Genomic DNA, 14,512 nt, shown 5'->3' with positions numbered 1-14,512 from the left:
GTGATGCACATCATAAGTGGCAAGAGGACAGACAAGGAGGAGCAGGAAGATGATTTTATGATCCTCCACGAGCCAGACAAGAGCACGCATGTCTGGCGGTGTGCGTGTGCATGCATGCCGCGCCATCGTCGTTTTACCGATGCCTCCTCCGATCAGCGGCGAACCGTCAGCGTATTCAAGGTGTTCTGTCAAGGCCTCGGGGGCCTGCACAAGCTCATTCGGCCACACGAGAGAGAAGAAGTGGTGCTTTCCTGTCAAGCGTCTGGTGCTAGAACTTCAACATCAATATTCCAGGCTTGATTTTGCTCCTTGCGTGCTAGCAATAAATAAAGTCGGAGGCCACAAGCTTTGTTGTGCGCAGCCGCTCGACTTGGCCACGTGCCCTCCGCTCGACCGCTTGGGGAAGCTTTAAGCACCGCAAATATTTGACTTTTCACAGGCCGACACACACAGAACACACAGACACACACACACGTGAACGGTCTAATCTTCGTCAATGGCATGTTCTGACGCGCGTTCGCAGGGAGTGGAGAGACCCGACACGACTGGAGCGTCTTCGCATCTGGCCAGCGACCAGATGCGCTTCAGGTTGATTGTAAAAAGACGCAGGTTGAACTCCGAGTGCTTCCTTTGATAAGCGCTCTCTACATTCCTGCTGATGAAATACAGCAAGCGCTGTCCATTTGCAGGCCTTCCACTTCTCCCCACGTTTCCCAGCCATGTCTCAGCGGTAAACCATTGCGAACAATCCCTAATAACAATAATAGCAGAAAGGGGGGGGGGGGGGTGAAGGCCGTCTGGAATGAGATGCTTTTAACTGCATCGAATCAAATTATGGACCTCAGAGGGTTTCGACACTGCGAGGTCTCGCAGGGAACCTAAAATCCGGAATCTTGTTTGTCTTCCAAAGCAAACAACAAGTAAGAAGGAAAAAGACAACAATGACATGATTGTTCCTCCTTTGTTATTGCAAGACTTCAACTTGCTCCTGGGAGACATGTCACGGGAAACTAATTAATTCCTTAAACACGGCTATTACCGTGACGAGCAGCTAATGTAGTGTGAGCTCCACTCAAGTCAAAATAATTTGGAGGTGAACCAATTTGATTGCCCTCAAAAGTCAAACAAATAGAGGTTTAACCAAAACTGTCTGGGTGGAAAGAAAAATCGGCCTCAGAAGTCAAACAATTTGGACTTCAACTGAAATTTTGTGGAAAAAGATGGCCATGTTTGGGATAGATATCTTTGTATCCAACATCATGGCTTGTGTTTCATTGTAAAGAGAGCACAAAATGTGAGCCGAAGTGCACCAAACAAATGAATTACGAGGGCATTAGCTTTATCTTGTTCCAATCTTGAAAACCATAAAGATATTTCTTCACAACTGTTTGGCGAGGGCGAACGTGTGGAAGTCAACAGCCAGCAATGGAGTGTTTGTACTGTGACACTCTTTCGACATGTATAATATTTGATACCGTCGTCTTTTTTTTTTTTTTCAAGAAGTCAAGTAAGAAAAAACGGCCCGAGTGAAGTGTCTTGCTTTTGTGTGTCTGAGGAAGTCATTGCCGAGTATGCCGCTCTTAATGAGCCTTAATGGGTTTGCCCTTTGACCCAACCAACTTTGTCAACAGGTGACTTTTGGAACTAAGCAGTTCACATCAGTCCAACTTAAGGCACAATTTGCTTGGCTGGATTTAGTCTAGTAAAAAACAAAAGTCAGATTCATTATGAAAGTTGAAGACAATACACATTTGAATCAATACGCTCTATTAACTAGAAAACAGTCAATCAAAATTCCAAATATCAAAATCCTGCTCTGGGAATTGTGATTATTTTAACATTGGAATCAATACTAGCATTTATTCTGATGCTTTGCTGTGACTTTAAAATTCACAGACAAGTCCGATTCTTTTAACATTTGAAATAATTGTGTTATTTACAAGATTGAATTTTCAGCAATCGTTTTCTGCAGACGTAAAAGTAAAGCTAGATTGAAGTAGAATGACGTTCACGAATCTACGGTAAAAAGAAGGCTGAGATTAAATACTTCCTGTTTTCACTCTTCTTCTATTTTAAAATTTCCATAGAATCACATAAAATAGTGCACTGCTATCTAACGGACGACGGTGGGATTAGACCCCAAATAAAGGGCGGGAGAACAAAATACAGTAATCCCATGCTACATCGCGGTTTCTTTATCTCGGCTTCAGTACATCGCGGATTTTTTTCCAAATAAAAAAAAAACCCTCACAAATTCAAAATAAACCTGTTAAATTGAGGAACCATGGCACAAAGGTTGCCCACATGCCATCAGAAGGCAGGGAGTGTCTACACAATTGCAGTACATACACGTGTACCTTTTTATAAAAAAGTTGTTATAATAATATGAGTTCTAAAAACATATTTACAGTATTGTACCCAGGGGATGCTTTGAGAATAATTGTCAATTGTTTGTCTATGTGAAGCCCTTTGAGACTGCTTGTGATTTAGGGCTATACAAATAAACTTGACTTGACTTGATATAAAAAAAATTGTCATAAAGAGTTCTAAAAATATATTTACAGTATATACACTTGTACCTTGTTATAAAAAGTTCTTTTATAATAAGAGTTCTAAAAACATATTTACAGTATGTATACTTTAGCTACATCTACATACGTTACACACACACACACACACACACACACACATACACACACGTATGTATCATATTTATATTTATATTATTTATACATTATTTTCTGTCGGTCATTTATGTTTGAAACTGTTATTTAATGTTCTAATGATAACATCTACATTTATATGGTTTAATATACACTTATTGAATTTATGTATGTTAAAAATGAGAGGGTGACACTACTTCGCGGATTTTCACATATCAACTATCTGCAATAAACAAGGAACTACAGTAGTTACAAACTGCACAACAAAAAAATCTGAGAAACAAAATGTACTCAAATGGATACGATTAGGAGGTTCGGGCTTACATTATTAGTTTCATAAGATTGTAAACTGAAAGAAAACCTGTTGCTCTAATGCTTAGTTGTATTGTGTGACCTTTTGTTCTAATTCTTTTTCACATTTCCCTGTCTGGCTATTTTTACTTACTGCTTCTTTCTGATTGGCTGCAGGTTTGATTCATCGTTAAATGGGCCTTCTTTAATTCCTGTTGTTTCTTTCTCGTTGTTACATTTTAGGTTAATGCATTGCCTGTCGTGACATACTCTATTGTTCTGAACTTAATTAGGTTCTTTTCAACTTTCCCAAAGAAGCAATTATTCGTGGGACACATTTAAAAGTCTCGTTTGTCAGGTTCATCAAAAAAACCATGTCGCGTGAGACAACATGCATGTTTGTTTTTATGAAATGGAACAACATACTCTATTCAAATTAACAAAGCAGTTTAGCTGAGGAAATTCCACTCAATATTAACCCGTGGATAAAGCTACATGATTTATTAGGGTACTGTAAAAGTCACCCCAAAAAGTGTTTCCAGACCCATCAGGCCCTCTTCATGCTCACTTCCATTAAAAAAGAAACACTTTTAAAATGTTTGCCCAACAACCATTGCCTTAAGGTTGGCTCGCTATTCACGCTAACACAAAATGGAAGCCACCTAAAATGATCACGAAGGTTTACGAAATGAAGTCACCTGAGAAAACATCTCGCATTGAACTTTTACTCTCGGGATGTGGGATCATTCCAGAACTCGGATAAGAACATGTTCTATTCTGAGATTATCGGGCAGGGTTGACTTGGATGTGTGTGTGTGTATGCGTGCGTGCGTGCGTGCGTGCGTGTGTGCGTGCGTGCGCGTGTGCGTGTGCGTGCGTGCGCGCGTGTTTCTATCCGGGCTCCCCGTGGTCCTTCTATTGGTCTTCTGGGTGGGTGGTCTGTTCCAAGAGAGGAGCACTGGAAATATTACACTTACCTACACACACACGCACGTCCGTGCACACATATGCACGTACACACACGAGCAAACTGGGAATCACACCAACGCAGCACAGCGGCGGGTGGAGCAGGCGGGAGCCGTCTTCCAGATGTGTGACGTTAATTTGCTCCATGCACAAACATGAACCGGTAGCTCCCACTCACTCATCACCACTTTGTGTGTGTGTGTTTGTTGTACTACGCGAAGATACACCATTTTGTAAAAAGCAATGATAGGATCAGCACAAAAACTTTGTCTCTGTATTGGATTTTTCCAAATTAAGTATAATTACGCCATCACACGTCATCATAAATCCATGCATTTATTGGCATTTGACATCGTGTGTTAGCACCGAGCTAACATATCTAACGTATAAGACAAAGTTGTGTTTGCTTTCAATCTTAAATCCATGAGTTGAATCTCAATTGTTCCTTATGCCAGTTTTTATTGATTAATTTCCAATAAATCTACAGCCGGGCAGCGTGTGTGTGTATACTTTTGCCATCCACCTGCGAGGCTCAACCGCACTCGCAGGTGATGCAGAAGATGAGAGGATGTGGGAAAAGCGTCCACTCTGACCCGGGGTGCATCACCCCGGGAGGAGGAGGAGGAAGGGGGCATGAAAGACAAAGCGAGTGAGGAGGAGGTGGCGGAGAAAAATGAAATCAGAAGAGCGGAGGAGGAAAAAGACGGAAGAGGTTGATTAGCTCCCCCCCGAGATCCTTTTGTTTAGATTGTTCCTCTTGCCATCTTTTTCTCTCTCTCTTTTTGACATCTGAGGTACATTAGAGCCGCCAGCCCTGAGTCACATTTAGGACTTAAACCAAGAACATATGTGGTCTCTGTGCGCGCGCGCGTGTGTGCGTGTATGTTGGGATGCAGCGGGATTCCCCCCGCGCTGTTCCCAGAGTGCTGCTGGACTTTTATTTTCTTGTCCATTGTCTCATGCTGTGATATAAAAGGCTTATTGTTTGCCGAGCAGCCGGGGTGCTGCTGCAGGTTAACTGACAGTCCCCAGCCACACCATTCTCATCCTCCTTCTCCACTCTTGACTCCCGAATTGAAGATTTCGAAATGCCATTAATCTACCCCATCCCCAAAATAAACCAAACTGGATGTTTAAATGCATCAAGCAGATGACACAGTTGTGAATAGCGAACAGCATGTCAAAAAGCCTGCGGAGATCTTCAACTTGAGTCATGCAACGAGTCAGCTTCGATCACACAGCGTTTTTTTTTTCTGTGTTGTACTTCTGTAAATAAATTATTATTTTGCCATCAAAGACACTTTCCTAGTCTTGCTTTTGTTGTATAATTTGAGATGTCAAAAAGCAAAAAATGTTCACGTCAAAGTTATGCTTCATGTGAGCATCTGGGCGTGAGTGGTGGCATACAGCAGCTCCTTGTGAGTGTTCGTGATGCGTTCAATGACACCACTAACCCTAACCGCTTTCATTGAATTCGCTATTAAAATGCATCTACCTGGACTTCAAATGCGCTGCTAGAAGCTAACGAGTGGAAGAATCTTGTTGATTTTAAATGTCTAACACATGGCTAAGCTTTAATAGCATCGTTTTATTGTTCTCTCACGTCATTATTTTCAAACGCAAGAAAGGTCAGCAGAAGATGCCTGCTGGCGTCAATGCAGTCAAACTCATCCAAAACCGACTTTGCTTGATATGTTTTCGTGTCACAACTATTATTGCAGTTCAAACAAATTAAAAGTTCATGTTGGAGTGGAAAGAACATCTCGGTCGTACTCTTCCTGTGGTGAGATTTTTGTTTTGTTTCATTCAGCTGATTTGGAGTAGCTTTGGCTGGCTGCTAAAAACATCGTAAAAGGTTATTCTTGTCAATATGGTTCAACCGCGCTTTTGCATTGTATTTCCTGTATTTTGTTTTGGATTCTATTCTGAATTCTATTTTGAATTAAATTCCGTTTTTTGTCCATCTACTATTATGTCAATATTAAGGCCATTTCAACTTTGCATCTTGAGTTAACAAAATGCAATTGTGTGGAACACCTTGACATGAAAGAGAAAATGAAGTTTATGACATTTCCACTTAAGTTTCTTCCTCAAGAGCTTTAACAACAACAATACAAAGATGGAAGATTAATGACACACCTACCTATAATTGAGCATTTACCGTTGTCACCCAAGAATGTGCTTTCGAGCGAGAAATGTCACAAAACATTGCAAAGCACATGTAAAAGTGTCAGTTGGTTTCTTGTCTTCTTTTTATTAAGTTTCACTCAGTTGAAGAAAAACAACTTTTGTCTTTGGAAAGTTAAAAGAACAAGAGAAAAAAAAAAGAAAAAAAAATACATCCCAAAAACAAAACAATTTGCATGACAAAAATTAACATGAAAACAATTATGAAAGCGGGGCGACTTCCTATTTTTTTTGCCCCTTTGTTTACAAAAAAAACCTAAAAAAAAATATTTACAGTGCATCACTATATATTTACATTAAGGCATTTTTGCTGGGGCCAAATAAGACGGGCAACGTGATAGCAAGCCCACAAATAAATAGTCAGACCAAGCATGATATTTCCCTTGACAATGTGATTCTCTGGATGCTACCTACTGTGGCTCAACACAAACACACAAAAACTTTGGACCGATTTGCATGTGAGCTGAGGCAACTTTTTTTTTTTTCTTGTTGTTGTGACAAAGATTAAAAATAAACCCAAAACCAGCACCGATAGTGATTGTTTGAAAGTCTCAGTGCAACACAGCGCTGCTACCTTCAAGTCAACACAAGCAGACGAGATTGAGGCACTTTGAAGAAAGGTGGAGATGACGACGGGCTTTGGTTAAAAAAAAAAATAAAAAGCCGGGAAATGCACGGCAAAAAAAAAAAAAGAAAAAGTTGAGAGTGTTTTTCAAGCTGCTCGTGTTTGTGTCTGCTTTGCTAAAAGACAAAATGAATAATTGATCAGCTAATTGCTGCTCTTTGGCAACCTCCCGCTTGCTGAATAAAAAAAAAAAAAAAATCCTTCTATGTGTCCGCCCCCTTTTTCCTTTCCTTCCATCTCCCGATGCACTGATCGTCCAGCGGTGTAGTTTTTACTCACTCGCTTGTCTGTCCGCATTACCAATATATTTTTTTAGTGCAAACCAAAGAATATGGCTGTAGAACAAAACAAAACAAAAGCACAATCTGGATTTTCCAGTTCGAGGAAGAAACAAAATAGGATTTGGCTTGACTAGTTTCACCCATTCATTCATCCATTTATACAAACGATGAACCAGAAATGTCCTTCACAGGTGAACTTGGGAAAACTTCACAAGTGTTCTTTAAACATTTAAGCATTAAATAATTGCCCGCCAGCTGGAGATGTCCAAGGGGCCCTCAAACGTCTCGTTTAAAACTGATTTAAAACAATTACTCGTGTTTTGGTCGAATTTCCAAGTACTTGACTTCATCGTGATGCTTTCAAGTGTTCCCCCTACGAGACGGACTATTCCAACTGTTTGGAATATGACGCCCATCTCCGACGTGCCGAAGCTGACTGCTTGAATAACAAACTGAACCGAATGGTGCTTGGGGGCCCTGAAACTCGGATTTCAAAATCAAGTTCACTTGTAAAGGTTTGACTACATTTTTGGTTCATCATAAAATTTCATCCATCGTGGAAAAACAAGCTGTCACTCTCACAACTGAGGCCAATTTAGAGTCTTCAATGAAGCTAACGTGCATGTTTTTGGAATGTGGGAACCCCGAGTACCCGGAGAACACGCAAACTCCGCGCAGGTCGAACCTCACGCTAACACGCGGCGGCGGGTTAAGTGCTATCATTTCACTCAACAAAGGGCTGCCAATTTTTTTTTTCTTTCGAGTGTATCTGAAGCTTCCAGTTGCTCCCGTGGGAGTCGGCCAGACTTTGCTCCCTGTCAGCGGAGGGACAACAAAAAACAAGAACCCCCCCCTCAAAACATAGAAAAACAACAAGGAAAAAAAATGGCGGCATGAGCGAGTGCTTTGGTGGTCAAGTGTTAGTTCTGGTGCCTCTTCATGTGCAGGGCCAGGTGGTCCGAGCGGGAGAAGGAGCGCGAGCACACGGCGCACTGGAAGGGCTTGGCGCCCGTGTGCTTGCGGTAATGGCGCGTCAGCTCGTCCGAGCGGGCGAATCGCCAGTCGCAGCTGTCCCACGTGCAATGGTACGGCTTCTCACCTGTGAAGCAGAGACAGCGTCACAAAAGGCTCAACCATGCGATGGGGCCTTGTTGTTTTTGGTGTTGCTGCTGACTTGTCACATGTCCTTTTTACTAACTTTACACTCAAGCCATTCCTTCCCACAACAGTTGACACGCATATGACAAAGTAACTGACGCTGAGTAGCGGTGACTCACGGATTAGCACAAACCGGAAAGACGGGTTGGCCCCCGCCTCCGGTGTCGGCCATTTTCTTGTGCCTTTGTCACCTGTCACCCTCAAAACTCTCTCATTCGTCTTCTCCTAAAGCAAACATTTTTCCCCCGAAGGGCCATGAACTGTGTGCTTGGGTACACAATGTCGTCCTCTCACATTGGTTTATAAACTTGAAGTAGCGATAATGGGACCGGATTGGAACATGTTCCCGCCTTGCGATCAAAGTCAGCAAAAACTTGATTAGCCGACGGGAGGAAGGATTCTCCTTGCGATGCCAACCCGATAACATAAAGTCTGTCATAATTTCTACAAGCAGGTGCAAGATCCCTGATGATTTCAAAGTTATTATCTTGGGCGCTGCCTGGCTTTTTAATATTTTTTACATTTGTTTTGACTGTTTCCCTCCGCCAGTCTTCACTGATTGGCTGGGAGAAATCACATGTTCCTGCTGCGGTATAGTGACTCATAAATTTGCACTTCAGCTCACATTGCCTAATACTGTTCCTTAACTTGTAAAAGGCAGACAATTTGGCATCCAGCTCAGTCTGCAAGATGAGACTCATTGTGATTCTGCTAAAAAAACGCTCATTAAGTTTTATTATTTAAGATCTTTTTTTTTTAAACGCAGTAGAGAGCGTGCAGAGAAAACAATGAACCGGGCGGGGAGTTCATATCTCGCAACACACTCTTCAGAACACACACAACGCACACACACACACAAACAATCAGGATAATGGATGTTGATGGAGATTAGAGGGGGAACTCCCCCGGGGACCCAAACGCATTAGGAATCATCTCATAGAGATTAGTGACAGGTGTATATGTGTGTGCGCGCGTCCGTGCGTGCGCGCGCGGGTGCAGTCAAGCGGTTTGTATAAGAGCGGCGCATCGAGTAACAAAAAGAAAGGCTGTGGGGGAGCGGGCGGGGGGAGGGCCGGGGGGCATCCTGGGAGGGTTTTGAAGGTGGAAGAAAAAAAACCCACATTGAGTGAAAGCTATAAAGAAAAGACAATAAGGAAATTGGTTGTGCGTATCTTTGTGCGCCCAAGCACAGTTTAATTGTTGGGTTCTATTCCCTCCCCCGCCTCCATCCGACTGGCCCAAGGTGTGCGAGTGTATGTGTGTAAGACATGGAATGTGTAGATATCAACAGAAGCTTTGTTTACTTAGCTGCTCCAAGGTGGGGCCCAAAAAACATCTCCCGTGCCTTGTTTGTTGCTTCTGCGCGTCCAAACTAACAATCGGGACGACGGGACGGGCCAGTGGGAGAGGAAGCGTGGAAGCGAAAGCAACTAGAAGGCCGGACGATTGCTAAATGGGATTTTCAACACCTTTGCTTGTGATAGTGCTCGAGTTGGCCATTGAAACAATTAATAGAGAGATTTGGCATGATTACGCGCTATGTGCGCGTGCGTGCATTTCTTGGTAAGCGAGCCGACATTGCAGCACATACTCCGAGTGTCACATGGCAGAAGCGCGTCGCTTCCACCTGTTTTAATGGAATCGTATATTAAGTGGACGAATGGCGGGGCGGGCTACGCTTACACATGCACACAAACGCACGCCAGGAACGCCTGGCAACACGATGCTGGGCGCCGATACCGAAACACGAGCCGAAAGGAAGGTCTTACCCGTGTGGGTCCTGAGGTGGGCTTTCAGATGGGACGACTTGGTGTAGACCTTCTTGCAGCCTGCGGGGACAGAAAACAACGCAAATCAATCACGGGTCGTCGTGGAAGAATGCAACCAGAGTCACCTGGCAAAAAACATCCCGTGATACAGTGAGATGTTTGTCAGGATTGGAAACCGATTCGACTGAGCCAGTGCACATGTTCCGCATTCTAAAACAAAGTTCACATATTTTGAATGGAATCTATTCGCTAATCAATCATGTGCAATTAACGTTCCAACCGCTTTATCATACTGGCCTACTATATATATATATATATATATATATATATATATATATATATATATATATATATATATATATATATATATATATATATATATATATATATATATATATATTATGTACAAATACACCAACATTTTTAATGGCACACCTGATGATGTAACACAGCAGACAAATGTCCCAAAGAGTAATTTGTTCAATTAAAAAAAAAAAAATCATAGCAGACAAATGTCCCAAAAAGTCATTTGGGCAATTAAAAAAAACACCGCAGCAGACAAATGTCCCTAAAAATAATTTGCCCAATTAAAAGAAAAACCAATGAAAGAGTACATCGCAGGGGACCAAACAGGTTGAACCGACCGCGCTTGCTCGTTATGACGTCACAATTGAGACAATTAACATTCACGTCTGCATTCCTAATGAGGCTCTTCAGCAAGGTTCATTTTGAAACACTTCCCTCCAGGTGAGTTTGGCAAGGAGAGAATCTCTCCTTGACGCGTGAGACCGAGAGCACTCAGCATCATTTGAATTGGAAGACGTGCACAAACACGCTTACGGGAAGCTAGCCGAGCTTTGAAGCCTCTTTTTATTTTATTTTTATAGGCTGACGCCACTCAGCCTGCAAGTAGCTGCACATCGAGGAGCACCCGTGAGAGCGTCAGATAAATTGAGGAAGAATCAAAAGATTCCAACCAGCCAACTAACGCAGCTCGTTGAGCCGCGAGCCTTCACGCTGACAAAATAGGCCTGCTTAATTAACACCAATACGCCCACGGATTCATTCCAACATCGTCGCAGTTATGTCTTGAAAGCGCAAGCGGCTGTGAAAACTGACTGACTGCCGACGGGGCTGCGGCCATAAATCGTCCTGATAGGACACAAAGGGAAACAAAATCTTGCTGTGAAAAACAAAACAAAAAGAAAACAAAAGAAACTCGAGTAACAAGTTGTAATCACTCATCAGCTTGCTAATGCTGCAACAGACACGAAACAACAAAGTCACAGCACAAACGTCGGTACCAAATTGCGCAACTTCACCTCTGGAACAGTCTGGAATTTTCTCGTTACTACTCGAGTGCTACGCCGAGGACTTAGAAGGAATCGCTTCAACGCGACCTGTGGCTTTTTGAGTTGTATCTGCAAACAAAGCGAGATCTGCCATCACAACTACTGAACAGGTTCATAATTATGGGTCGGAGGTAAAGACCGATCAAGGTCACCCATGCGATTATCAAGATAATCGTTCACGATGATCTAACAACGGAAAGGAAGGGAAATGCTCAAACGCTGCCAAGACATGCTGACACCTTCTGCAAATAAACATTGCCGGAGCATGTTTGTCCAGTCACTACTCACATCTGGCAACAATAAAAGGTGAAACTGAAGCTTCTTCACACGGGATATGGCTGACATTTGTCAGGAATTCTCAAGCAGAATTGACTAAAAAAAATCTAAAAATATTGGAAGAGCGCAACCTGGATCCATGTGTAAATGTCAATGGGCCCGTGCCACACCCCCCCTTCCACCTTGTGCTTCAGCAGTTCTGCTTTGGTATACAAACTAACTAGCAACAATAGCGATTAAATGCTCAACTAGCTTTGCCGATACCAGCAACAACGACAAACGTGCTTTTGTTCCAACCTGGATAATCACAGTGGTGGATCCGCCGCTTCTCCAAGTCCGGGTTGTTTCTGCGGTTGTAGCGGGCGGCTGTCAGGGCCTGCGTGGCCACGGGGGGGTGAGGCAGTGGCGCTGCCTGGCCTGGGATGGCGGGAGCAGGACCCGAAGCCAGCGGCGGCACCAGGGGGTCGCCCGTCAGTCCAGGGGTGCCGCCCGCCAGCTTGGAGGCGATGGAAGCCGCGTATGAGGGCGGCGGCGACATGGTGTGGAGGAGCTCCTTCTGCCTGTCGGGGCTGCCCGGCTCGGAACTGGGCGGCGAGGGCGGCAGGTAGGGCGCCTGCTGCTGGAAAAAGTGGGTGTGCGGGCGAGAGTACGAGGGCCCGGCGCAGAAGGAAGACTTAGCAGTCTGCTCTTGTTGGGGACTACGGAAGGACGTGTGGACGGCGGAGGAGTGCGGAGGATGCTGCTGCTGCTGCTGTTGAGGGTCGGGATGATGGTGGTGGGCCTCCATGCTGTCGCCATGGTGATGCTCCAAGCCGGAGATCAAAAGCTGGAAGAGCGAGGTGCCGCCGTCATGCTGGTGGAGCTGCTGCTCGAACGGCGACGTCATCTCCTGTTTGATGAACACCTCCGGCACTGCCTCGCCACCAGGGTGATTGAAAGCGCTGGTGAAGTCAGGCAAACCCGCAAGGTTGCTTTCCATGGCGCTGCAGCTACCCGTGGCCACCTGGAGGTTCTGAGAGAAGCACGGTGCCGCCGATTCCGTCTTGATCTGCACGAGGTCCCCGTGGGACTGAGGGGGCCGCGGCGGCTGAGCCAAGCCCGACCTCGGGTAGGCCACGTCAGGCAGGAAGAGATTCATATTGAGGGTATATGGTGCTTCCCCGAAGAAGTGATCCACCTCTGCGGCGCTGTCTCTTTGGGACTTCTGAGCGTCTGCGAGCGGCTCCGGGGAGAGATAGCGGTCCATCTCACACTTTGCCTGTGGAAGGACACAAAAAGAATTGAGCATTTCGCTCAGCTTCTGCCAAGGACCACTCTAGATTTGATCGGCACGTCACCGCTCAGACATTTATCAAGTAGTCATCAATAAGCGGCTGCCACATTCCCACTCTGCCTGTAAGGCTCAACTCACAAACCCCCGTGCACTCCACTATTTACTGCGATGACTTTGCGCATTTGCTTCCAAATCGAAAAGGGATTTAGCTTGGAGAGAGGAAGAGGGGAACACCCCGCGCTTCCTTGCAGTAGTCGTTCTAGTCTGTCTGGGTTATGGACTTGATCGTGCTACTTGGAAGCTCCCGTGGCGGCTCTTACGCGCTGCTCTCGCCTTCATTTGCTCTCCTGCAGGGCAGCAGCGAGAGTTAACGGGACCTTTCTGACCATGCAGGGTCAGTTGTTGCCAACCGACAACTGCTCGCCAACTGGCTGCGCACGCACAACGCGAAAAGAATGCACGGAGGATGCCTGGCGTGTTTACCGCAAATGCTTCGCGATTTATTTAAAAGAACGAAAGACAAAAAAAAAAAAAAAAAAGAGCGAAAGCGTGCTGGGTCGAAATGGTGTGGCAGGCCGGTTATGAAAAACAGCCGCCACGCCCATTGAATCCTAAACACAATCGATCACACGAATGCGAGCTTTTTCGGTTTCTATTTTTGTTTCCAACCTGTGTGTAGACGCTTAGACCGCCTCTGTCCGAGTCGCTCATCTTAAACTCCAAGCCTAAGTCCTCCAGGTGAAAGTGGAATCCTGCCTTGTGCAACGGGTAGAAGGGCTCCTCGTGCCCGCCGCCGCCGCCGCCTCCGCCTCCGCTCATCGCCAGTGTCGCAGTCATGGAGCTCCCAAAAGAGGGGAGAGAGAAAACAAAAAGACTTGGACCGAGTCCCGTTTGAGTACGCCGAAAAGAGGAAGAAGAAGAGGAAGAAGATGCTACAGTCGAGCCGGGGGAGGGAGTGGAGCCGGACGATCTTGCTTACATCCCCGTTTGCACTTGTCTCGCCTCCTCCAGCGGCCCACCATCAGTTTTCTGTGCGCGGCGTGCAGGGCGGAGCGGGAGCAAGAGCGGGCCTGGTGTAAATACAGCACACGCGCCGCCTACCAGACCTTTAAAAAGCTGCCCATCACTCATTCAAGCGCGGCCACCGCCCTGAAAGCGCCGTCCAAATACATTAAGTACGCGTGCACGCTGCACCGCACAACCACAAGGGCAAATCAAGGTTGAACAAACCTTGACAGGCTGCGGATGATTTGAAGGGGGTTAGCCGATCAAATAAATCATTTTAGATTATCCCAATTATTCATTTGAATAGAAAAAAAAGAAAATCAGGGGAAAATGACAATGAAATGAAATTTTAAGCCATGCCAATTAGAAAAAAGTCCTTGATTTAAAATAAGGGAGAAATTGACATCAAGAAATTCTAATCATTGCTACTGAGTCCTTAAAAAGTAAATAAATCAATGAATTTATGGTTGTCTAAAATCCACAAAGGCGACGCAATGCAAATTTTTAGATTTAGTTGAAGGCAAAGCAGATGATAAGGTTTCTAAAAAATAAAAAGGAAACCTCAGGAAAACTGGCCAAGAACCAAGGAAGGAATTTCAGTACTGTTGTTGAGCAGGCTAGCGCGCACAGGAATCAATGTGCAACAGCAGCTGCGCTCAACTCTCA

The 14,512-nt window shown here is 44.8% G+C and overlaps 1 protein-coding gene across 1 annotated transcript; it reads right to left on the bottom strand.

Moving 5' to 3' along the window:
• Positions 1-6,073: 6,073 nt before the first annotated feature.
• Positions 6,074-14,412, bottom strand: klf5a (Kruppel like factor 5a). The gene is made up of 4 exons (XM_085921476.1): positions 13,511-14,412; positions 11,866-12,826; positions 9,941-10,000; positions 6,074-8,112 (listed from the first exon to the last, which is right to left on the bottom strand). The coding sequence occupies exons 1-4, from the start codon at positions 13,676-13,678 to the stop codon at positions 7,934-7,936; spliced, it is 1,368 nt and encodes a 455-aa protein (XP_085777602.1). The 5' UTR covers positions 13,679-14,412; the 3' UTR covers positions 6,074-7,933.
• Positions 14,413-14,512: the final 100 nt, after the last annotated feature.

This window comes from Syngnathus leptorhynchus, chromosome 10 (genome assembly GCF_054491065.1).
Source record: "Syngnathus leptorhynchus isolate UIUO chromosome 10, UIUO_Slep, whole genome shotgun sequence".
NCBI lineage: Eukaryota > Metazoa > Chordata > Actinopteri > Syngnathiformes > Syngnathidae > Syngnathus > Syngnathus leptorhynchus.
The sequence above is the reverse complement of the archived record's forward strand: the minus strand, read 5'-3'. Positions and strand labels throughout refer to the sequence as shown.

Bases quoted from the DNA above. Each gene is read 5' to 3' on its own strand.
- klf5a (XM_085921476.1), bottom strand. From the start codon at position 13,678: ATGACTGCGACACTGGCGATGAGCGGAGGCGGAGGCGGCGGCGGCGGC. The intron at 12,827-13,510 runs GTTGGAAACAAA...GTCCTTCCACAG, and splicing joins GTCTAAGCGTCTACACACAG to GCAAAGTGTGAGATGGACCG. The intron at 8,113-9,940 runs GTAAGACCTTCC...TCTGCTTCACAG, and splicing joins CCACCTCAGGACCCACACGG to GTGAGAAGCCGTACCATTGC.